Source organism: Hyaena hyaena, unplaced genomic scaffold, assembly GCF_003009895.1.
Source record: "Hyaena hyaena isolate Hyena2069 unplaced genomic scaffold, ASM300989v1 scaffold_910, whole genome shotgun sequence".
Taxonomy (NCBI): Eukaryota; Metazoa; Chordata; class Mammalia; order Carnivora; family Hyaenidae; genus Hyaena; species Hyaena hyaena.
This window is the reverse complement of record NW_024081547.1, coordinates 322,761-348,341: the sequence shown is the minus strand read 5'-3', so window position 1 is coordinate 348,341 and position 25,581 is coordinate 322,761. Positions and strand designations below refer to the sequence as shown.

The following is a 25,581-nucleotide window of genomic DNA, read 5'->3' as shown; positions in this document are numbered from 1 at the left end:
TTTCCTTGTCCTTGAAGAGCTTTTGTCATCTTCCAAAACAGCACCCTTCCCTGGCCTCCCTTCTGCCTCATTCATGGTCTCCTTCTCTTCCCACCAACCCCTCTCTTGTGTAGGTTTCATCTGCAGCCCCCTTTTCTGATTCTAGACCCCGTGTGGGTGGTCTCATATGCTCCTGTGGTTTACTCACTATCTACATGCAAGAATTGCCCTCATAAATCGATGCCTTCATCCCATCCAGTCTTTGAATTCCAGGCCCATTTCTCCAAGGGACAGCTGGACATGACCTCATCCTGGAGTGTCCCCAAAGCAACTTCAACTAAATGTGTCTAAACCTGAGCTCCCTATCTCCACATCAGTTTCCTATTAGATTACTCTACCAGATGTCCAACCCTGTTCCAATCTCTTCTCCTGCCAGTGTGTATTCCATCAGGCAGCCAGAACATCTCCCCAGTGCATAAATATGATCATGTTAATCCTCAACTGGAAAACCTGCAACAGCTCTCCTGTCCTCACAAGCATGTGATATAGGTCCTGCATGATCTGGCCCTAGAGCTCTTTGCCATTTTCTTTCCCAAATACCCTAACCTAGGTGGATTCCTAACCCTAACCCTAACCCTAATCCTGATCAGACTCCTCTCCTAGTGAGCCGCTTGTTGCTACAAGGACGTCCACTCTATGCCATCCCTCTCCAGAAGGCCCCAACTTACAGTTTCTCTGCCTGGCTCACTTCTATTTGTACCCCTAGCCTCAGTTTAGATTGAATGACCATGAGCAGTCTTCCTTGATCCCTGACTAGCCAATCAGCCCTATGTTCCCATACAGCCAGCATTAGCCCAGACAGACACCCCCTCCACCGTATTGTCTTGAGCTGTTTATGCAGTTTTAGCTTGAACTGCCTCATATATTTCTTGAGGCCAGGAGTCTACACAGGATGTGGTACTTTGAACCTAGTTAAGACTTAATAAAATATATCTTTTCTTCTTTTTCTCCAACACTCAAAGGATGAAGGTGTCTATGTAAATTCATTGTACTGTTTTTATACTCAGTGCCTTAAATACATAATAAAAAGGAATAACAAAGAGACCTAATGTCATAAATAACTTTACTAGGCTTACAGATTTAATTGAGGAGGAAAGAAATGTTTTTTAATATCCCAGTTAATGTGACACTTGCCGATGACTGAGGCTGAGTCACTTAGCCAATCAAAATATTTTGTTAAAATGTAACATTTATTGTGTTTGTGAGTGTTGTATAATTCAGAGGCCAATATTTCTTTCCTCCTCAATTAATTCTGTAAGGCAGTTCTTACTACCCTGATATTTCAGCCCTTAATTCCCAGAGAGGGCCCTTGCCTTGGGTAGCAACAAATAATTAAGCAGAAAAGTAGTAGCTAACAAATTACAAAATTAAATACTGTCCTGGAGTTTCCACATTTCTTGTTCTTTAGTTTTATAGGCCAAACAGGTATCCTTGCCTTTTATAGCCCATAGTGTGCTTAGCCCTTAGTTCATGTTGAATTTTATCAATTGTATGCATGCTGCTAATGTTAATTACTTCATGCCGATAATATTAAATGTTCTTAGGACATTATTTTAATAATATTAAGATATTATTTTATCATTATTTTAATCACATGAGTGTTTTCTATGGAGGAGTAAGATGGCTGTGTTTCTATATTGTTCATTGAACCCTTAGCTATGGAGAACAGTTGGAAATGAGTGGACATGGTAAACATACATGCAGTTTAAGCCGAAGCTGAAGTCATTGCCTTCCCTCTTTACACCTGCCCCCTCCCCCCACAAGGTCATATGTCAGTAGTGGCACTATCATCTCCTCAAGGCTCTGGCTCCCATGCCAGAAACCTGGGAGGCATTCTTATGCCTCCTCCTTTACCCTAACCGCCACCACCTCCAAGCCAACCAGTCAACACCTCCAGTGAGTTTTACTACCCATCTCAAATCTGTGACTCCTCCCCATCTCTGCTCCACTGTCCTAGTTTAGGCTCTGGTCATGTTCTCCTGGCAATACATATAAGCTGGTCTCCTGACCTCTCATTGAACCCCATGATGTACCTCCATTCTTCAATTGTACTTATTTCAACCAAAGAAAGTCTTTCCTTAAGATTTTCCCTGGGAAGTCTTGGCTCTCTACTTTCTGCACAAAGGGCTCATATGCCATAGCATGGTTTCAAAAGGGTCCATCTGGGTGCCTGGGTGGCTCAGTCAGTTAAACGTCTGACTTCAGCTCAGGTCATGATCTCATGGTTCGTGAGTTCGAGCGCTGCATCAGGCTCTGTGCTAACAGCTAGCTCAGAGCCTGGAGCCTGCTTCATGTTCTGTATCTCCCTCTCTCTCTGACCCTCTCCTGCTCATGCTGTCTCTCTCTCAGAAATAAATTTTTAAAAAAACATTAAAAAAATTTAAAAAGGTCCATCAAAGTGCAGCTTCCAGCTGCATCTCCAGCCTCATTTGCTGCTGCAGCTCACTATGTTCAATTCTAGAATTTCCAGTTGTTTGTGGTCACCTGTCCCTACCATGCCACTTCATGCTTTCCTGCCTTTTCTTATACATCCTTTACCTGGAATACACTTCTCATCTTTCTTGCCTGGCTGGCTTTATGCATCTTTCAAGGCTTAGCTCAGGCAGTAGCTCTTCCAGGAAATGTTCTAGAAGCTCCAGATTGGGCCAAGGATGCCTTCTGGATATTCTCATAGGAGCCTGTTCTCATCTATAGCTGAGCCGCTGCTACACTACATTTACATACCCTGGTTATGTATCTTTCTGCCATATGATATATCCCCACACATACACACGCAGGGCAGTGCACTGCACATACTAGGAACTCAGTCACACTCAGCTGAACTGAGTAAATCAAGTGGCCACATTGTGTAGATGTTATGCTATATTATGTATTTTTGTCCCCATTTCTGATTTTATGTTTTCAGGTGTCACTGTTCAACTATGTATTTTTGATTTCTTGGGCTTTTGCTCTGCCATACGCCAAGCTACGCCGTCTGGCTTCAAGTGTCTGCACTGTCTGGACGTGTGTGATCATCGTCTGCAAAATGTTGTACCAGCTGCAAACCATTAAGCCTGAGAACTTTTCTGTTAACTGTTCCTTGGTGAGCCTCAAAGACAGGGGACTCTTCGTGACTGGGGCTTAGGGAAGTGAGGTGGTTATTGGGAAACCCATTCACCCAAGCACATTCTGCCTGGCCTTTCAGTCACCTCCGCCATGTTGGATATGTCCTGACCCTTCTTCTCTTCTCGTGCTAAGATCTTCCTCCTAATTGGATCTTCCCCTTCCTGTCCCCTCATGTCCCTTTGCTCACAGCTGAAGGAGAAAAATCTGAACTCTTCCAATCTGTGCAGCTATTTTTTAACTTCCTATTCTCTTTTCTTCAGCCAAATGAAAACCAAACGAATATACCCCTCCACCAGTTGAACAAGTCGCAACTCTACAGCGCTCCTATTGACCCAACAGAATGGGTTGGCCTGAGGAAATCTTCCCCTCTGCTCGTCTACCTGAGGGTAAGGCTTCTGTCATACTTCGCTTGTGCCTCTGAACAGTTAATGCCTAAGATCTTTTGCCTTGAGACCTCTAATATCACATTTGATAGTAACCTCTCCTTTTTATGTAACATTTGGAATCACCTTTGAAACAAATGACTAAACATTACCGTCAGTGTCGCATTGCACCAAAAAGAAATTGATCAAGTAGTTTGAGATTAATTGAATAAAGTATAACAAATCTAATATTATTTGGAATATTGTATAACCATTCAAAGATTACAAATTGATATCGTGAGATGTTGAAAGATGTCCAAAATATATTAACTTTTTTTTAAAGAAAACAAATTTCAATACACTATATACAATCATATGGTCTCTTCTAGATGCAAAGAAAAATATGGAGGAAAATATACCAAATTGTATATAATGATTATTTCTGAGAAGCAGGTGTAGAATTATGAGAAATTTTTGCTCTCTGAATTCTGTTTCTCTGTGTTTAATGAAAGACATATATATAAAGGTAATATGATTTTAAACAACATATCTTTGGAAAGAAACTTTGCAACCAATCCTAACAGACATAATGAAAGCAATATATACTTCAGACTCTTCCCATTTTACTTTGACGGGTGACCTGAGCAGTCTTCCTAACAAACGGACAGAAGCACTTTAAAAAAAAAGCATTTATACTCAACACGGGGAATTTTTCAATGTACACAGCATCCCGTTTTTGTGTGTAGCTTTCCTTTTTTTCTCCTATGACAGACATTTGCAGCAATACAAATGCTATCCACCAGCAAGATCTATTATAAGGGTAAGAGGGGCTGGTATTTGAAAACAGTGATCAGAACAGTGTCTAACACATAAGGTTCCATAAAAGTTAACGGTTTGGGTATGATTATGATTATATTGTCATAAGTAGCATGGTTGTCAGTTAGCAGCTCTCTCTAGCCAGATTTCCGAGGTGTTAAAAGATTTCCGCTCCAGCTTAACATGTTTCCCAGATGGCCCTATACTGCTTTGTACCTTTACTTGCAAATGAGGTTGGACCACACAACCGGTCACTGCATCTTCCTATGGGTAGTATACTTTTCCAGGAACAGGTATGAGCATCACCAGCCTTCTGTCCAGAGATTCTAGATCCTAGGATCATGGGAATCACCTGATTGGCATAATGCACATAACTCCCCCTCATTACCATACTATAGGGAAAATGAACATTAAATCCAGGGCTTTTATAGAGGGGAGATTTTTTAAAGCATTGTTCTTCTAGATACCACAAATGTGAAAAAAATGATATATTGTGGGGATTGTCTAAGATGACCAAGCTAAAGTGTTTGGCTTGCACAACTGTGTTTGCTTGCTTTGTAGAATAATCTGCTGATGCTGGCCATTCTGGCCTTTGAGGTTACAATTTACCGCCATCAGGAATACTATCGAGGCCGAAACAACCTCACGGCCCCTGTGTCTAGAACCATCTTTCATGACATTACAAGACTCCATCTAGATGATGGACTTCTTAATTGTGCCAAATATTTCATAAATTACTTCTTCTACAAGTTTGGTCTGGAGGTGAGTTTCTTAGCTGACATTTTTTTGTTTTGTTTTCTGTGAAAATCCCAATCACTGTTTTTGGCCACTTGGCCAGTGGGCCTTACTTGTACATCTCCATGCTACGATGACTGTCTTCTTGAGATCAGCAGGAAGAGATTCTCCTGAAGAGTTAACCTGGCCTGGCTGAAAGTTTTTTAAGACCAAGGCCACTGCTTCATGCTCTGCAACAGTGAACTTGGCCTCTCTGGATCTCTGTAGCCTGACAAATAGATGCATAAATATCACTTTGTCATTTTAACTGGTTTCTTTAATGTATCACAAATCTTTGTGTTCTGTGCATTTATTCTGAAAGTTTAACTTGAGCCAAAATGAACTGCCTTCACCCGAAAGGGTTGTGGTAGGTGCCTGTCTTTTAACGGAGCAAATTTGGAACGTGAAGAGATCATAGCTGTATTCTCTTCACAGTGTGAAGCAGTTGTTATTAACAGTGATGTAGTCAGTCTTTCCCTTGGCAGTGATTGATATGCTATTTCAGTCTTCATGCTGAAAGACACCCCAAAGACGCAAGACTTGGTGAACGTGTGTAGACAGACATACCCTCAGGAATGCAGGTCTCTGAGGCACCTGCCCAGGGCTGACAGGTGACACCACTCCCCTTCCCTGTAAACCCGATTTTTTTTTTTTGCTTCTTTTCATCCTTACACAGACCTGTTTCCTAATGTCAGTTAATGTAATCGGTCAGCGAATGGATTTCTATGCCATGATTCACGCCTGCTGGCTGATCGCTGTCTTGTATCGGCGCAGAAGAAAGGCCATTGCAGAGATTTGGCCCAAGTACTGCTGCTTCCTGGCATGCATCATCACCTTCCAGTATTTCATCTGCATTGGCGTCCCTCCGGCTCCTTGCAGGGGTGAGTGGGCCCTCCCCAGGAGCCTGATGCTCTTGTAATCAGCCCTTATGTTGTGGACAGTTGGGGCAAGGGCAGTGAAGAAGCGTATTGATTTTGCTCTTTACCACTTCCCTCCCTGCAGATTACCCGTGGAGATTCAAGGGTGCTAGCTTCAACGACAACATCATAAAGTGGCTGTACTTCCCAGACTTCATCGTGCGGCCCAACCCCGTGTTTCTCGTCTGTAAGTGTTGCAGTCTGGGGCCGCAGAGCACCGGGGTTTGGCTTTCTCTTTGCGAATCGTTCTTCGTGTGTTATGCATTAGTGCCTCCCCCTTCTTCCACTGCACTTTGTGATCATGTAAAAGCTTGTCTTGATGCATTAATATCACAGGTCCTTAATGGCTTCTACTTGCCCTGTTACATTTGCAGAATTAATAAATAAACATCGGAAATACCATATCCACTTCCATGATTTTACCACCATCCACACACACCCACTCTCCACCCCATCCCCCACCCCCACACACACACCTCTGCTCCTCCACCTTCCAGCAGATAGACTGCAGAGGGAGGCTTTGTATTTTGTGAGGCCTTGTTATTTTAGGCCGCCATCACAGACAGACCAAAGCTAAAGCTGAGGGGGTAGAAGCCAGGAAGATGCTAACCAAACTGCAGTTGCTCTAGAACCAGGCTGTAGCGCCTGGCCCTTCTAAGGGCAGACTGATGGTCCTAAGTTTGGAGCAGCCCCGCCTAAGATGAGAGGGTCATCTACAGAGGGACCATGCTCCCTATGCACACTCAGGTTGAACGTAAAGTACAATGGAGCCACTTGGTGCCGGAGGCTGCCAGCCTGTAACTGGCCATGATCTTCACCTGCGCTCCCTGCCTTTATTGCAATGTCCACCCTGGGAAGGGTCTGGTTCCAAATACAATGGGGATCCCATAGAGGATGAAGAAAACTGAAAGTCCTTGCCTCTACCATAAGTAAAAAGATAAAGATGGAGAAGTGTTCTCAAGTGGCCTCCTCAAAATTCTGGTGGGAGATACATGCAAATAAGCATCATCCCAGAAGCAAGTCCTAAGACTAGTAATTCTCATCTGATACTCGCACCCACCAATGTGCAGACAAAATCCAGACTCCCATGTGCCTGTGACCTGTGACCCCTCTTGCATCTTCCATGGTGGGCGAGGTGGGACTTGGCCCTTGACTGGAATCCAGGGAGAACCACAATTGGGAACTTTGGGAACGCGACTCACTCAGGAGCCGGGGAGCTGCTCCTACCGGGTGAGGGCTATTTCCTACATCATGGAAACCCAGAAGAGGAGAAGGTGACTGAGTGATCTCTCTGTCCTACCAGATGACTTCATGCTGCTCCTGTGTGCCTCCTTGCAAAGGCAGATCTTTGAGGATGAAAACAAGGCTGCAGTGCGAATCATGGCAGGGGACAACGTGGAGATCTGCATGAACCTCGACGCGGCCTCCTTTAGCCAGCATAACCCCGTGCCGGATTTCATTCACTGCAGGTGAGGGTAGCTGCGCGGGTCCAGAGCCACTTGGCACGTGCGTGTCACTTGGGGGACGTACCTCCGCTCGCGGTTCTCTCTCCACCATGCTCAGGAAACTGGGTACCTACCTGTACACACCAAGCTCATAAGTGCAGAGGGCTTAGGGGTCAGGAGGCTGAGTTCTGCCTCTGCTTTCCTCAGCATGAACCACACATGTCCCCTGTTTCCCTCCACTTCATCACACGTGAACTGACTGGTGCCCATGATACTGCTTCCTGGTGCTCCAGTAGAGATCCCCTGCTCTTACTCACTGTCCCTCAACTTTACCTTCTGTTCCAACTCCTCTTCATCCCTTGTCCCTCCTCATTCCCTGCTCCTCATCCTTGTCCCCTCTCCTTCTTCCCCTTCTCTTGTTCCCCCATAGCCAGTGGGCACCATGGGAACCACAGCTTGTCCTGTGCTGGCACGCCCCTTGTGTGCCATCTCCTTGGGTATGTGGCACCCCCTTGCAGCACCTCCTTTGCCCTCCATCACCTGCTGCAGTCTGGTGGCAGCCGATCTGGGCAACCTGATCACCCCCCTCTGCAGAGTGTGTGTCTGAAGCTGACTAAATTTCTCACTGTGCATCCCTCCTGTGCTCTCTGAGTTCCCAAGCCCTCAAGCAGTTTTCGCCTGATGCCACTTTGTGGCAGGCATCCCACTGCCTCCAAAGTCAACTCTCACAGTCCAGCTCTGCCCCTGTGGTCGGGGATCTGACGAGCTGGCAGGATTTTCTTTGCCCCTCACTAGCTGTGCGCCTTGGGACTTGCTGATCCTCACTAACTGGCGTCCACCCTCCAACTCTGCTCTCAGTGCCCGGGAGAGGCTGCGCATCAGTGCGCAGCATGGACAACAGTCTTGTACAAGCCAGTGTGCCTCTCCTCACCTGAGATCTGCTCCCCAGCTTCTGACTCCCGGAGTATTGTGTTGGCATGGGATTATTACTTGAAGAATCTAAACCTATTCCACTCCTAGTCTAAGATATAGGCAACTTAGGGCAATGTCCACTTCTAACTTTTGTGTATATGCCTGTCCCCCATTCATACCGATAGTCTTTGGCCTATAATGCATATAGTAATGTTAATAGCGGCAGTAACTGAGCGCTTGCAGTGTGCCAGGCTCTGTTTCTGGTGCTTTACATGGATGAACTGGTCTTAACCTAACGACCACCTATGAGATATTTTATTGCCATTTTGTAGATCAAGAATCTGAGCAAGAATTTGCACCCAATCAACCTGGCTCCAGTACCTGGGAGCTGAGGCCCTTCTGCGGCCTAAGAGCTCAGCATGTACTGAACAAACCAATAAGTGAATTTGCTTTAAAATAATAAGCTACGTAGGGGCGCCTGGGTAGCTCAGTCAGTTAAGCATCTGACTCTTGATTATGGCTCAGGTCATGATCTCATGGTCTGTGAGTTCAAGTTCCATGCCAGGCTTTGCACTGACAGCACAGAGCCTGCTTGGGATTCTCTCTCCCTCTCTCTCTCTCTGCCTGTCCCCAACTCATGCTCTCTCCCTCAAAAAACAAAAATTAAGTAAACATAAATAATAAATAAATAAATAAGCTATGTAGACCTATATGTAGACCTATAGACCTTCTAGGAATAATGTACTACACTAAACACTAATATAAGGTAGGACTTCCACTTCCTACCTCTTCTCTGTGATACTATGAAAAAAATCAGTGCAGCTCATCTTTTTCCCTATCCCAAAGGGAAAAAGACATCCACCCTACGATGCACTTGTGAAAAACCTAAAGTGTCAACAAGAACACTTTTGTGCACCACTGATTTTTAAAGTGATACCGTTTCAAGATTGAATTATTTCAAGCTCTTAGTTCTGTTTCTCAGTTAGGACTGCCCGACAAGTATGCATCAGGGAGTAACCCGTCACATACTACAGCCATGAGTTGGAGGCTAGTAAGCACTTGGCGGTCGGAGGCACGGAGTCCCACCTAGTCTCTCCGAAGGCACGTGCTCAACAGCTCTGGAAAGCAGCCTCTTAAGCTCATTACACAACCCCCACCAGGGCTCATTCATCTGCTTCAGGGCCCATAAGGCTCCTCTTCAGAGCACCTTGACTAGAATTTTCCATATGATCCTCACAAGCTTGGTCTTACAATAACTGAGCCTCAAGCAGGTGAAGTGCTAGGGAGTGGATGCTGGGACCCCTGGAGCAAGAAGGAGCAACTGCAGGCAAGGAAGAGAAATCCACGGAAAGCACGTGGTGCACTAACACACACGTTTCTGTGTGCACACACACTCACACTCAGGATGCCAACAGTCTGATTCTGCTGACTCCAGAGCACACATGTGTGCACGCATGCATACATACACACCAGAAGACCCTGTGGGCATTACGACAGTACATCTCATTTGAATCACTAATTTTACCTGCAGTGCTCCTGGATACTGACACATACTGACATGATATTCATTCTCCTTTGGGTAGGAAGGTAAAGAGTGAAATAGATCTGAGATGAACATTTCAAGAAAACATTTTAAAGAATTGAGTATTTTACTCCTCCAAGGGTAAAGTTCAAAACTTTGCTTATCTGACAATGTACCTTTCGGAACAGCTTTCTCTAATGATGCTGAGTAGTGGAGTCCTGATTTTATCAAGAGATTACTTATCAACTCTTACAAAATAACAGCTTGTTCCTCAAATAACTGACCCACGATTGGTTCTGCTGTGCTTCTCCCCTTACCTGGGAAGAGACACAATCAAAACAAAGCCTCCAAGTTAAAGGAGCTCTAATTAAGCAAACACAGATGGGTTTTGGCCTGTAGGTACCACCTCCCTCAGCTGTAGTGACCCACACTCCTCAGCTCCCAGAAGCTGCCATTTATTGCACACTGAGCGACCTGCATGCTTCCTGATCTTTCATCAGGAAGGTCACAGGGAAAGATGACTCCCAAAAAAGAAATCTTGACTCCATCCCACGGCCATCCAAAGACAGACTGTTGGACAGAGTCTACCGGCCTCCCCATGACCGTGTGTGCATTGTGAGAATTACTTCTCATCTGCAAGGAGAGATTTCCATCTCCAGTAAGACCTGCAGGTGTAACACGGATTTTTTTATCTATTAATTTCTATTTTGTTGAAAGGAATCCATTCTGGGGTGCCTGGGTGGCTCAGTTGGTTAAGCATCCAACTTCAGCTCATGTCACAATCCCACGGTTTCTGGGTTTGAGCCCTGCGTCAGCTCTGTGCTGACAGCTCAGAGCCTGGAGCCTACTTCGGATTCTGTGTCTCATTCTCTCACTGCCCCTCCCCCTCTTGCACTCTGTCTCTGTCTCTCAAAAATAAATAAATATTAAAAAATGGAACAATAAAGAAAGGAATCCATTTTTCCATGTTCTCTTGCTTCAGAAGCCATTTGTATCTTAGAATTCCTCTGGTGTATAATTATTCATGCCTTCTATAGGAAGATAGGGAGGAATTTTGAGTACCCCATTAGTTGGCAGAAAATGCTGCTCTTTGTGGGAAATTTGGCCCAAACAAGATACTAATAAGTGTTTTCACAACTTACCTATTGATCTCTTACTGAGTGAGGATTTCCTATAGACCAGGCAATGTTAAATGAAAGATGAATACAGTGCATGTAGGACTGGCTTGCAAGGTGCTTCCATAGAGAGTCAAATGGATAATATGAACTCTTACCCTCATTAAAGTAGAATCTCTTGACTTAAGTTTTTGTTTGTTTGTATCATTGTCCTTTGATGGTTCGGTTTTGTTTTCCAGATCGTATTTAGACATGTCCAAAGTGATCATCTTCAGCTACCTCTTCTGGTTTGTCCTCACAATCATCTTCATCACGGGGACAACCAGGATCAGCATCTTTTGCATGGGTTACTTGGTGGCCTGCTTCTATTTCCTGCTCTTCGGGGGTGATTTGCTGCTGAAACCCATCAAGAGCATCCTGCGCTATTGGGACTGGCTGATTGCATACAACGTTTTTGTGATTACGATGAAAAACATATTGTCAGTAAGTGCCTTCCACTGCATAACACATTTGTGGTTTCAGCACAAAAGTAAACAATCCGTTCCGTGGTTATTAAAAGCCCAATTGCCAGTCACCCTGCTCTCTTAAAAGCCCCAAATAAGATGCTGCAAACTCAGTATTCAAAGAACCATTTATTACTCTCGTTTTGCCATATTAAGCAGAATCCTGTGTGCTCAATTCCACCATCTCAAGGCCACATGACAAGGGGATGTGTATTTGCATTCTAAAATGTATTTTTAAGTTAAAATTCCACTTCTTCTGAGCGATAATCTATCACCATTCACACTTTGTGCTATAAAATGGCTCGTTCATGAGCTGAATTAGTCACTGAATCTCTTCCAAAGGCATATCATGTTGGCTTGTCTAGAAAGCATTATGAAAGTACAAAATAAAATGAACATAGTTGTCTGTAACACTGTGGGGTGGGCAATGAGGCAGAACAGGCAATTGGATGCATGTTTCATGTACTCATGAGATGTAAACACACAGGAGAACACAACTTTGTAGTTACCTCCGGGCATAAGAGTCCTGACTAGAGCTCAGCTAAGCCAGTACAAGGTGGAAAGCAAAACACATGTCCTTCCTCTGCAAAATTTAGCTGCTCTACTATTAAATATCTATGTTTCAGGGCACAACTTATCCCCTGGCCTGGTAGGTAACTCAGACTGCCCACTAGTCATCCTAGGATTGCATTCCATCTGTTGGATCACAGGATAGCTTTTAAGTTATTTACTTATATCGTGAAATTAAATGGCAACCTTTCACGAGATGAATGAGTTAATACGTGTGTATCTGGCCCTACATCAAAGCTAATCCTTGTGCCTGCTACTCCCTAGTAGTGATAGTGCATTAGAGGAAGCATGATGTGAGAATTACCTACTTCTCACCTTCCCGGCTACTTAAAGATAAGCTCGCCAGGCAAGTTTAATATGAAGGCATTTAAATTTTTTGACACATGTATTGCTGTGTTTAGAGGTCTTGGACAGTCATGTGTAGGTTGCCATGAATATGTATTCAAGTCACTTGCTTTGTCTAAGACCACGGAAATTTTATCTAAGACCAGTTGATAGTAAAAGTGACTTTTATGCAGCAATTTTACCCCACCAATCTTTATGTACATTTGGGGTAGTACTGAAAGTTCTTAGAGAGGGCATGAGACACAACAACAGAACAACATTTCATTTCATAGCCAATCTGACGGTGAGGGATCTGTTGCCATCTGTAGCTGATTCCTACAACGAGTCCTGAAAATTGTGCAGCTACAAAGTCCATTCATTCACTCATTCATTCTGTAAATCTATACCGCAGATTTGTTCTTTGCCAGACATTACTTTTGTCTTGAAGAACTAGATGCAGTATTGCCTTCAAGTTTTACCCTAAGGAACTCACACTCTAAAAAGGAAGATGAACCTTCTTATTAGTTATTACAATATGGTCGGTTAGTGCTAATTATCACAACATCTTAGGAAACCAGAACAAGAAAAGGAGTGACCCATACCTTGCTTAAGTAAGCTGGGAGCTGACTTTCTAGAAGTGATGCCATTTGAACCTGTCAGAGGCTTGAAAAGCAGATTCAAGGGTGTCCAGGTAAAGAGAGGAGGAGATTCTCAACCTAGAGAACCCAAAGGAAAGCATGGCCATGGAGGACAGATATAGTAACAGGGAAAGCACGTTGCAGTGTGCAAGACAACTCAAACTGGGTAACTGCCAGTTTGGAAGCAAATTCTAATGATATTCTCTTACGTCACACGTTCCCAAAAAATACACACAATTCAGTCATCACCTTTATGTTTTGCCTTGCAATGACTGTTTTTTTAAGCTCCTTCCCCCTCAGGATGTGAACTTAACATACATCATTGTTATGAGACAATGACATGCCAGTCAACAAAGAATAATCTTTTTCGCAGTGAATTGGCCAAAAAAGGCTCAAAACACATGCTCTTTTCTTATTCTAAGAACTGCACCTGCAGCTGATGTTTGGGATGATCTTCTATCAAACAGCATAGGTGTAATCTGTGTGATCTTTTGAGAAAGTAACTAGACCAAAATCAAGGTCCTGGGGATCATTGCTCACTCATTTGATATCGCAGAGTTCAGCTTGTTCCTTTAGTAGTCCGAGATTTTCTCTATGAAAAGACAGGGGCTTCTAAGTGCTAAAATCATTACACTAAAAACTCTTCCTTTACTCATGGGGCTTATTTTCCCCCCGGGAAATTATGGTACTTGCCCCATGGTGACTGAAATTTAGGTGCTACAGGTTCCCCCTGGAATTATTAGCACAGAGACTTCGTGAACCCTCGTACATATGGGGAACCACAAAACATCAGCCTCTTTTTCTGGGTGCAGAGTTTCACAATTTGCCACTCCCATTTGTTTTTCAGATAGGAGCGTGTGGATACATTGAAAAATTGGTTCAAAATAGTTGCTGGCTGATCCAAGCTTTCAGCCTGGCCTGCACAGTCAAAGGCTATAAAATGCGTAAGTGTGAAAAGCAAATTTGGAAGGGGGTGGTCAGGGAAGGAAGAACAGTTCTATTGTTCTAATGTTAAAATCAGGTCAGAGGGCTGCGTGGGTGGCTCCACTGAGTTTTCAACTCTTGATTTCGGTTCTGGTCATGATCCCAGGGTTGTAGGACTGAGCCCCATGCCAGGCTCCATGCTTAGCCTGCCTAAGATTCTTTCACTCCCTCTGTCTGCCCCTCTCACCACTTGTTCTCTCTCTCTCTCTCTCTCTCTCTCTCTCTCTCTCTCTCCTATCCTTCTCTCTCAAATAAATAAAATGAGGGATGCCTGGGTGGCTTAGTTGGTTAAGCATCCAAGTTCAGCTCAGGTCATGATCTCATGGCTTGTGACTTTGAGCCCCGAGTCGGACTCTGTGCTGACAGCTCAGAGCCTGGACCCTGCTTGGGATTCTGGGTCTCCCTCTCTCTCTGCCCCTCTGCAACTCGTATGCATGCACATGCATGCTTTCAAAAATAGACACTAAAAATTTTCTTTTTAATAAAGTAAATAAAATGAAAAAAAATTAATTGGGCCAAAGCACATAAAGAAGAGAGAAAAAAACAGGTCAATTCAACCTCTAGGTGGAGGCTCTAGGACTGTAATAGATTATGAATCTATTGTCCATACCATGAAGTGCCCCTATTCTAGACATGTTTAGTCATCCTCTGGAAACATACAAGACCTGGCAGGTTTGTGGATTGTACGTGGCCTCTAATAACTCCCCAAACTTCTTTGAGCTACATTAGAAAGGGAAGCCCACAGGCCTGTGGTGGTTGCAGCTAGATTCTTGGGTTGTCAGAGTACCTCTGACTTCCAGATTTTTCTCTCCTCAGGAAGTTCAGGGAACTTTGAACTCAGGAAAACAACAGGAAGGATCTCCGGGGTCTCTGTAGTTAGACTCCCAGAGCAGAGACAGAAGGTTTTATTTCCATCCTCTGCCTCTTGCACCAGAACCCAGGACAAAACCACACTTGGTCATCCATGGTGCCCAAAATGGAGACAACTTGAACATGGCACTCTCTCCCTGTGGCTTCCAATCCAGGCTACACTTTGCCCAGGATGAAGAGAAACTCGGAATTTGTTTTGATTTAGGAGAAGATATCTTTTTCCAATAGACCGTACTGTGTTAACTGATCTTCTGGTTCTACTCAGATTACCATTCCCAGAATAGCCTGGGTTTTCGTTTTGTTTTCTGTTTGTTTATGTGCTCATATCAGGGCATTGCCTCTGACACTGGGACATACAGACATTATAGCTCCATGGCCTTTGTTCAGTGAGAAAGAGATCTCTCCCTGAGAGAGGGAGAAGTACTCAGGAGCCACCCTTGGCAAAGAAACCTGCCTATGCCTTATGCAGTTAAGAGTTATTTGTGGTCAATCTTAGGAATCAATGTTGATATTGGAGTTGAAATGTGTATCCTTGCTTGTAAATAAATCCGTCCATAAGGGAGTCCATGCCTCAGAATATTGCTCTTAGGCCTGTGGGATTTCCCCAGCCTGATTATGCCACAGATATTATAAAATAACAATGAAAGGGGATGCTAATTTTGTTTTTTTTCCTACTTTTTGACCCCCAGCTGATGATGATTCCTCATGTAAACTACCCAGTGGTGAAGCAGGAATTATTTGGGATAGCATATGTTTCGCCTTCCTCCTGCTGCAGAGAAGAGTTTTCATGAGTTACTATTTCCTACATGTCGTGGCTGATATAAAAGCTTCACAGATCCTGGCATCAAGGTAGGGCAGGCCATGAAATCAAGTGTTTTCTCTTGTCTGGAAGTAATATGGCACCGTGCTGCTGTCTGAGCTGCTTGTAGAACCTGCAAAAAGTTAAGAAATTCCTTCTAGGGAAACGAATCCAAGAAGGGTTTAGCACAAGCCCTTGCAAAACTAAAATAGAAGAGTAACAAGAAAGTCTTTGGTACCGAGTCACATTTACAAAGATCTGGGGTTATACGGAAGGTCAAAGACAGACTGGTCGTCTAGAGCTCTCTGGGCACAACCACCTCACTAGCCGTAGCTCATTTTGGCCTCAAGCAGAGCACTAAGATTGGCCATGTTGATCTAGACACCAGTCCACATTCCCCCTCTCTGGCTCTATGTCCTAAAAATGGCGAAAAGCACAATTATGTATTATTTTTCAGATCTTAGATTGATAAGGCGTGTGATAGATACTCCAGACTCATTCTAAGCCCTACTACCCATCTTTCCTCATCCCTTCCTTCCTTTCAACCTCTTTTCCCCAACGATCTGATTTTCTCTTTTAACATGAGGTCACTGGGCCACTGGTACTGTTTCATCACTACCTTCTTCTTAGACTCCACACTTCTTCCAGTTTTTGCCCCAATCTTGTAGGTTTAGGGGGAAAGACGGGGAAGAAAGCTAGATGTTAAAGCGAATGCCTAAACTGCTCTGCCCAGCCTTGCTAGATTCCATCGGATCTATGGTGCTAAATAATTTGATAATCATCAGCTTGTATCATATGGAATTTCCAGAATCCTATCATTTTGGTTTGTGTTTTAGACCAAAACACTTCTGTTCATACCACCAGTGTTCTTAGAGACTATCTTTTCCCTCTGCCAGGATAAACAAACTGTGTATTTCAGAAACCATTTATAGGGGATCAATTCCTGGCCTTTGTTCACTAACTTGGAGCCCCGTAGAAAGAATTTTCAGAAGGGGACCTACATTTACTCTGAGGAGCTTTGTGACACCCTGGGCCCTCACTATGTAGATGAACAGTGACTTCATTTTCTGCACAGTATTGACCCTGGAATTTACCACTGTAATTGTTTTTTCTAATACCCAGGATATCAGTTTCATTAGAGCACAGCATCTTATCCTTTTTTCTTTCTTTTTCTTTCTTTTTCCTTTCTTTTTGGAGGCTCATCCAAGATGTTTTATCCTAACATAATTTTATTTACTTGTAGACCAGCTGGTGTTGGTGCTGATTTGTGCTTTTTTTTTTTCTTTTGCCTTCTCCTAAACGTTTGGCCCTTAGACATGCAGATCATAATAGTAAGCTGGTATCTTTTCCCCAAAGTTGTCACAGTTATTTAGAAAACATATTCCTCATGTTAAAGAAACCAATGGTTTTGGCTCAGAGTACAGCTTGTGTTTGTTCAAGAAAAGCCATGTCTTAACAGCCATTGGATTCACAACAGAATTTCCAAAGAAAAGACATTCATTCATTGACAGATTTGTCCATAGCCTACTGTGTTACAAGGAGGTGGATGCTTGGCCCCACCCTCACAGAGCTTACAGGCTTGTGGGGAGAAGGACATATCAACAGGCAGTCACAGTGCTGTGTGACTAGTGTGATGGTAGGAGACATTCAGGAAGCCGTGGGAATTATATTAAAGGTACATAACTACCTGCAAGGGACAGGAACCAAGGCAGCCTTCCATGCTAAGCTGCAGCCCAAGAGATGAATAGGAATTAGAGGAGGAAGGCTGGGAACCCAGCCCAAGCGAAGTTACCAGGGGAAGTTTTCATGAAGAAACCCTGGGAAGCTCCCTGTGGTTTAAAAACAAATAAGCAGGAGAGATAGGGAGATGTCCCATTATCAGGGGCCTGATAAACCATGTTTATGGCTTTAGAAGTAATCCCACAGATAATAAGAAGCAAGGGAATCATGTGGCTTTAATTGTGTTTTAATAGTTCACTCTGCTTGTGGCATGGTGAACAGACGGAGTGTACACAGGACCATGGGTCAGTTTGGTGGCTTCTCTGCTGATCCAGAAGAGAGACAATGGCTCAGGCCAGAATGGGATAAACTAGGATGATATTTAAGAGTAAAATCAACACAATTGGAAAATTGATTGGAAGGAAGGGATGTGCAGCTGGAAAGGAGAAGGTAGAGAATGATATGCCCAGGATTCTGGTTGAAGCAAATGGTGGTGCCAATCCCAAATGTAGAGACCCCAGGAAGCTCTAGACTTGGGAAAACACTGATCATATACCCGAGGAGTTGTTGGGTTGGTGGGCTTGTGAAACCAAACCCATTGGCAAGTCCAGCAAGTCCAGTGGACAGGTCTGGAGGTGGGAGTAGACTCGAGGGGCCTCATGCCCCAGATGAGATTAGAGCAGGTGAGTGGTTTGAGGGAATGTGAATGAGAAGAGGGCCCTGGGGAGCATCCACACTTAGAAGATGGGCAGAGAAGACCAGCACTCTGATCCAGAAAGAACAAAGGAAAAGTAGGAGAGCATGGTGCCCTAGGAGCCTGAGGAAGGCTGTCTCAAAGCAGAAGTTCAATAGACAGGATGTACAAACACAAGACTGAAAATTGAACACAGAAATTAGTGACCTCAACATGTGGAGATCAGAGCCAAACACAGGTGAGTGGAGATTGAAGGGAAAGGCTTAGTTAGGGACAGTGACTGGGAGACACTCATGCGCAGACATAGAAAACCATGAGCGTGTGCAGGTTTTCATTCTCTAAGATTAGCAAGATGTGAGCACGTTTCCATGCTTATGAGGAGGACTCGGTGGCAATGAGAAGGCTGAGAATGCAGACAGAGAGCGATAAGGGAAGGATGGGGCCCCTCTGGCTGCAGTGATGGGAAGGGACTTGTGCACAGGCAGACCATAGGCGACAATGTCACCTCTCCCACTGTCACTGCAGGATAGAGTATCTGCGGGATAGGTGGGAGACGGCTGAACAGATTATATTGTCTCATGACTTGTGTTCTCTCCAGGAAGTAGGAAACTAGGTTATTTACTTGGAGTGAAAAGCGTTGGACAGAATTCTAGATTTGAGAAAAGTATAAAGGATTTTAAATAGGTGCTGTAGGGAAGAATTCCGAGGGCATGTGAGGAGTCAGCAGACAATATGCCGGGTCATGCCTGGCCTGCACCTCTGACAACAGCCCAGCACGGGGCTGGCACACCGCTGGGTTCTTGCTGACTTGGGATTTACCAAGTGAATGTGATCAGATGACAGTGGAACAGAGTTGAAGATATTAAGAGGGGTTGATGAAATAGATCTAGGAGGACCAAAGTTGGCTTGAAAAGTGAGAAAAGGCAGGGGGATTGGAAGGAAGGAAGAAGAGAATCAAAGAGGCAGTAGTGTGAACATGCCAGTGATGGAGCTTGAACTCCAGCTTCACCTGTTTCCTTAGGGAAGCCCAGCTCACTCCATACCCACTTCTGCTCATTGAGTAGAAAAGTAATCTGAACTCACTTCTCCTTGCAAATGGTCCCTCATGGGACAGCTATAAGGTCAGGTGAGTAATGCTTCGCTAAGATACAAGGTTCCGTGGGACAGGTTTGAAGGGGTGCATTCTTCTCAATGTCTTGAAAAACACAAACCCTTTTTTTGTTTGTTTTATTGACGTGTGGTTGTGAGCAGCCCACTCCCTCCCTCAGGAGGCTGTGTCGTGTTCATCCACTGGGAAAGGGCTTCTATACAGGCTCTTGGGACTCCCACTGCGAGCCAGAAGACTCCAGTTAATGACCCAAAAAGAAATATTTTCTAACCCTTGGTAATCATTTTCAGAGAAAGGTAAGTCACAAGGATAGATATACTAATTTTTTTTCTATTTCTGATTTTTCTCTAGAGGGGCTGAACTTTTCCAGGCCACAATTGTAAAGGCTGTAAAGGCAAGAATTGAAGAAGAGAAAAAGTCAATGGATCAACTGAAGAGGCAGTAAGGGGGCTTTATTTTACTCTTCTCCTTTCCTTTTAATTTTGGTTTATCTGATACTGTTGGGTGGGTCTCAGCTCCCCGGTACCCTCAGTACTCCAACAAACCCATTTGTGCTGACTTTTACAACTTCTGGGTATTTGCTCTGTGTCGGGGCAGTGGCTTATGCTCACTGGGCTGAAAATGGAAGTAGTTTAAAAGAAAGATGGCTGCAGCTTGGTGGAAAGGGGAGCCATGTTGGATAAGCACAATGTCAAGCCTTGGTTCAGCTACCTACTCTGGAAGAGTGAGCAAATTGTCCAGATTCTCTGAAGTTCAACTTTGTTGAAATTAGGGCTCATAATTATATCTGGGTTTTTATTAAATATCTGTTCATAAATGAGACAGGGCCTTTCCAGGACCATTCAAGTAGAGCAAAGGTTCATCACATCTGTAGATTAAGGGAATAAATACCAAGTCCTTACTGTGGAAGGATCTCTAAAGATATTATAATATAGTCTCTTGGGAAGAAACTGATGACACATGACATTAGATGACTTAAAATCCACAACAAACTAGAGGCAGTACTAGAAATACAACCCTTGTTTCCCTGTAATCGCTTGAAGACATTTTTTTTAAAACACAATGTTCTGGGTAAGTCAAGTAATGGACTGACTTCACTCAAGAGATTTGAGAATTTCTTTTTAAAATTAATTAGTTTATTTTTAAATTATCCCTTGAAAGGAATTTTCTGAGAGTGAAGTTTCTAACAGTAAATGTTAACTTCTGAGGATTTGTAGCACTTGATTTGGGGGCTGGGTTTAAGAGTTGATGGCCACAGATTTCAAAACCTAGCCACTTTCTCCAGGAAAGAAAATCTCCAGGAGATTCCATCAGCCTACCAGGAGAATTCCTTAAGTTTGCTGAGATTACTTCATTCCTTTCTTACCTCACCTCCCAGCTCCTTTCCCCATGCAAAAATGTTTTCCAGCATAAATTACAGCATCCCATTGCATGGATTATTTCACAATTGAAGATATGAGTTATATAAACTGTCATATAAACAGCTATGGTATTACTGTTGCCATTGTGGCCTCTAGTCATCAGATCTAGAGAAATAACAAATTTGGACCCACATTTAGAATGAATTTCTAGTTACCCATAAGGGAAACTTGTTACCATCATTCATGTCACTGAATTTTTCCATTTATTTAAGAATGCATCCTCTTAAGTGGCAGAAAATCAGAATATAAAAGAATGAAGGTGATGACCATTGCCAAAGAGAAACTAAAAGTGCTGTATAAGTTGCAGGAAGCAGAAATCAGCTTAAAAACTTGAGCAACATAATCAGAATTTTAAAAAACTTAAGAAATGAAACACCACAGGAGAGCAGGTCTGGGAAGTAGAGTTCAGCACTGCAGTTTCTGAGAGTTGGACTTCCCAAATAAGCAGACAAAATAAAAGGCTTTAACTCAGTAATTAATGATGTAATAATACATTTTTCCAGAACCAATAAGAGATTAGATTTGAGATAGAGAAGAGTCACGTGGGCTGATAGAATACTTGTGAACATCTGAGGAGCAACTTACTTTTTACAAAACAGTTCTCGCACTTAGACACCTTTTCATTTGATTTTCACAACTATGTGACATAAGCAGTTGCTATTTTTAAAAATTGCAAAATCTGGGGGAATAAAGGACTTCCATTTCATCATATACTGTGTCCAAAATGCCTTTGGTACAAGGTGTAAGTGGACATAAAGTACTGCATAACAAGCTTTAGCATAACTATGATCATATTCTTAAGACTAGCATCTATGTAGAGCAAAATAACATGGAGATATGGGAGGACACACATATATATACATACATATATGTATACATACATATATATATGTATACATATATATATTATCCCCCAAGAAGATGCTTGTTGCTAACAAAAAAAAAAAAAAAAAACATTCAAAGTTTCCAAATCTTGGCCACTTTGTGATTTTACCAACACACATGCACGTTTAAACCCAAACTGACCATGCGATGACTGTGGGTGTGTTCTTGGCATTGCTGCTGCTACTTTATCTTACAGGATGGATCGCATCAAAGCCAGGCAACAGAAATACAAAAAGGGTAAGGAGAGGATGCTGAGCTTGACCCAGGAATCAGGGGAAGGTCAAGACATCCAAAAACTCTCTGAAGAGGATGATGAAAGTATGTCAAGATATTTCCCTCTTGTAGCTTGACATTGAATAATAGCATGATAAATGGCTAGAGCTGTAAAATAACATTCTTCCGGTATTATCCATCTGTGTGGTGTTGTTTTTTTTTTTTTAACTCGCTAAGTTTTACCTTCTGGTTGCAAATGAGTTACATGTATTTGTTTCGCAAAGTACATATTTAATGACTCTATGACTTTATGAGTATCTCTTCTTCAGCAAAACGACTTTAATCAACACATAGCCTAGCTTTTTTTTTTTTTTTTAAGAAAATGAGCATGAATTTGCTTAATTTATTTCTTTAGGGAAAATATTTCAGATACACAGCCTATTGTTATCTTTGATTTCTATAAATGTTATACAAAAATGAAATATGCATGCATATTTTATGTGGTATATGAATAATGGTAGTTAAGTATCCTTTAATTATTGTCTGTTCCAATGAAACCTAAAATGAAATATATATCTATTAAATCTGACTGTAGATTTATTACATCTAATTAAGTTTAAAAGGCCTTCTTATAGAAGTTTGCATGCTTTTCTATTTGAAGGGAATAGAGAAATAATGCATGGTGTTTTCCAGTATACAGCATCTATTTAAAAAACCAGTAAACTTGTATTTTTCCAACCATGCATGAAAATAATCACAAGTAAATTCTTGGTTATTGGAATATATGCATTTTTACAAATTACTGCCACTAAATTGTTTTATAAAATTTAGGTGACGCTTCTTTTCTGTTAATTCACTGGAAAATTCAATGTGTGTTGCCTTTTTGAGAGATAATCTCTTCTTTTTTCATATTTCTTTATATGCCCTCCATTACTAAAAAGAAAGCAAAAATGTGGCATATTGTTCATAGAACACTTAGTATTTGCCTTGTGAAATCAACTGCTCATGTGTGTAAACATTCCAGATTTGATATAGTTCCTTTCCCTAACCTCTGATGTACTTTTGCAAATTACCTAGATTTTGACAATTGAGTTGTTTAAAGCGTGGTTTTCAAAATTTGTTTTCTCACTTCATAAGAATTAATATTTGGACATATTTTATTTTAGGAGAAGCAGACAAACAGAAAGCCAAGGGCAAAAAAAAGCAGTGGTGGCGGCCTTGGGTTGATCATGCTTCCAGTAGGTTTTCTTGATCCTCTTACAATTTCATCAATTCTAACCCTTATATCCTTGACCAGAATTCAGGCGTACCCATGACCTGTGTGTTCCATGCATGGTTTGATCCTTGTGACTTGATAGGGGGTCAGAGTGTAGGAAAATTGTCATGGAAACGGGTCTCTGGGCCCTGGTGATGGAACCTTCCACAGAAATAACTGATTACCATGCTGGCTGAAGAAAGCCCAACATGTGGCTGATACATGCCTGAGCATCCTATGGGCTCAGAAAGGGAAGAATTGCTACCATTTTATCTAATTCTGAGGTCTAGAGCTCTGCTGGTATGTAATTGTTTTATAACTGAAAACCCTTATTAAACATGAGTTTTGGCTCCTCTTGGGAGGATAATCATTAAGTTCAAAGTGTTTGTGACCCTCTTTGTAAGGCACTAGGCATGGATGCCAATGAGTCTCTCCTCCCCTTCTTCCCAGAGCTTTAATTTTATTTGCATGTAAGATTTTTTGTCAATTTATTGAATATGAAGGTGAGGCTAACTTAAAATGTATTCACTTTCTCACTCTGCCTCTTCCCCAGTTTCTAAAGGCTATCACACTACATTCCACATCCAAAGCCCAGCATGCGGCACAGCCGCAGAGCCACCGACAAACTCAGCCATGACTAATGAAGAGCAGAGGCAGACAGCAGTTGTTGAAAAGCAGAGCTTCATAGAACTAAAGTTTCCCTCCTGATCGTAAACGAAATGAAGGGGGTGCCTGGATGGCTCAGTCGGTTAAGCATCCGACTCTTGATTTCAGCTCAGCTCATGATCTCATAGTCATGGGATCGAGCCCTGCATCAGGCTCAGTGCAGAGTGTGGAGCCTGCTTGGGATTCTCTCTCCCTCTCTCTCAGCCCCTCCCCTGCTCTTGCTCAATCTTTCTCTCTCTCTCTCTCTCAAAATAAATAAATAAACTTTAAAAATAAGAAAAAACGGATGAGGAATTATGGAACTCAGTGGCTATATTTGTTCTGCTTAGCAAAGGAAATATCACTCACAATTGGTCAGTGTTCAGTCTTAGAAAGGAATAATCCATTTTAGCCTGACCCTCCTTACATTTGTTAAAATACAATAATTATTAATTATTTTTCAAATTACTAATAATATCATCAGGCTTTTATGCCTTATCCTGTGGCTTAATAACTCCAGCTAATGTGATCAGACAGGGCATATCACTGAGGCCCCCAATATCGCATGAAGGTGGGAGGGACTACTAACTGAGATCTTCAGAATCACTAGAAAATCAAGTTGATCAGACTCTTTTCCCATGCCTGATTCTTCGTGTCACTGAGATTGTATTGGCTTCTCTCACCCCAAAATTAATTTTCTAAAATCAAACCAATTTAAGGAAGTATTATTTGAAATTTGCTCAGCATACCTGAATGATACTAAATGTAATCCCAAACATTGAATTTATAGCATTATGTGAGAAAAAAAAATCCGTGAACTTTAATGAGTTTTGTTTCATCTGCTGCCAAGTCAGAAGACAAAGATTCACGATGACATTCGGTGTGACTCTTGCATCTTTTGTTCATTGGCATGTTTGTCATGCTAATGATCTGATAATGCAGCACCCTGTAAGCCTATTTCTATCAAGTCACAAGAAAACTGTGCTTATCTTTCTGTTCGTAAAGGGCCCTCTGCTAGTTTAGACAGACCTATCCATTTCAACATTGTGTTGTATTGAATGTTTTCTCTCTCACCTGGGGTAAATTCCCGTTGCAATTGTAGTTGTCTTTCCTTTTCTCATCTAAACATTGCGTTTTGGAAGGAATTGGATATGGTCTTTGATAATCATCTTACAAGTTGGTAATAATTTAAAAAGAACTTCTTATGAAGGTTATTGACTTTAGTTTTCTGTTTCATTTCACCCTCATTATATTGAATTCTTGAAGACTGGTATTATATTAAATGTGCCTGGTTACAACACCTCTTGGTGCAATAATGCATGAATGTGTGTAATTCATGGTTTGGAATCAAATTCTGACCGTGGTGTTAAAATTTTTCTGCAAAATACATTTCCTTTTACAAGCTCATGAGGAAAGGAAAGGAATGACTCTGTGGATTACTTTTTAGACTATTATGAGTTCCAAAATTTATCTTTAGATCTGAAAACACTTTATTAAAAGCCCTTATTTTGATCTCTTGAGTCACTGGGCTTTTGCATAGATGTTCTTACAGGTGTGGAATGTGAGAATATGTGTAGTCGAATACCCTGTGTACTTCTATAGATGATACAATATGTGGCCAGGTTGTTCATAACACTGGCAAGCAGTCAAGATCTTAATGTAGTCTGTAGGTGGCCAATCCTCCACTTCCATACCTATGTGCACACATATGATCGCATTATTGCTGTTCAATGATACCTTCCATTCTAGGGTAGTATGCCTCTGTGCCATTTCAGTAGTGCCCAAAGTAATGACAAGCCTCACTTTATTGTTAAATATCTGCAATAGAGGTCCGGGCTTCTGGGGATACAGGTGGTAGGTTTTAAGTTATTTTCACACTCAGTTCAGCAATCACATCCATATACATGATATGTTTCTGGACACAGACTGGAGGCAGGGTCTCTCTC

The 25,581-nt window shown here is 42.4% G+C and overlaps 1 protein-coding gene across 2 annotated transcripts in view; it reads left to right on the top strand.

Moving 5' to 3' along the window:
- Positions 1-25,581, top strand: part of PIEZO2 (piezo type mechanosensitive ion channel component 2) — a 449,780-nt gene that overhangs the window by 362,367 nt on the left and 61,832 nt on the right. For both annotated transcript variants that reach the window (XM_039220835.1, XM_039220834.1), the window contains 12 exons: positions 2,945-3,121; positions 3,405-3,530; positions 4,884-5,084; positions 5,773-5,977; positions 6,099-6,200; positions 7,317-7,482; positions 11,247-11,490; positions 13,890-13,986; positions 15,586-15,745; positions 19,568-19,657; positions 21,719-21,840; positions 22,902-22,973. In XM_039220835.1, the coding sequence (XP_039076766.1) occupies positions 2,945-3,121; positions 3,405-3,530; positions 4,884-5,084; positions 5,773-5,977; positions 6,099-6,200; positions 7,317-7,482; positions 11,247-11,490; positions 13,890-13,986; positions 15,586-15,745; positions 19,568-19,657; positions 21,719-21,840; positions 22,902-22,973 (1,762 nt within the window). The remainder of the gene's footprint in view (positions 1-2,944; positions 3,122-3,404; positions 3,531-4,883; positions 5,085-5,772; positions 5,978-6,098; positions 6,201-7,316; positions 7,483-11,246; positions 11,491-13,889; positions 13,987-15,585; positions 15,746-19,567; positions 19,658-21,718; positions 21,841-22,901; positions 22,974-25,581) is intronic.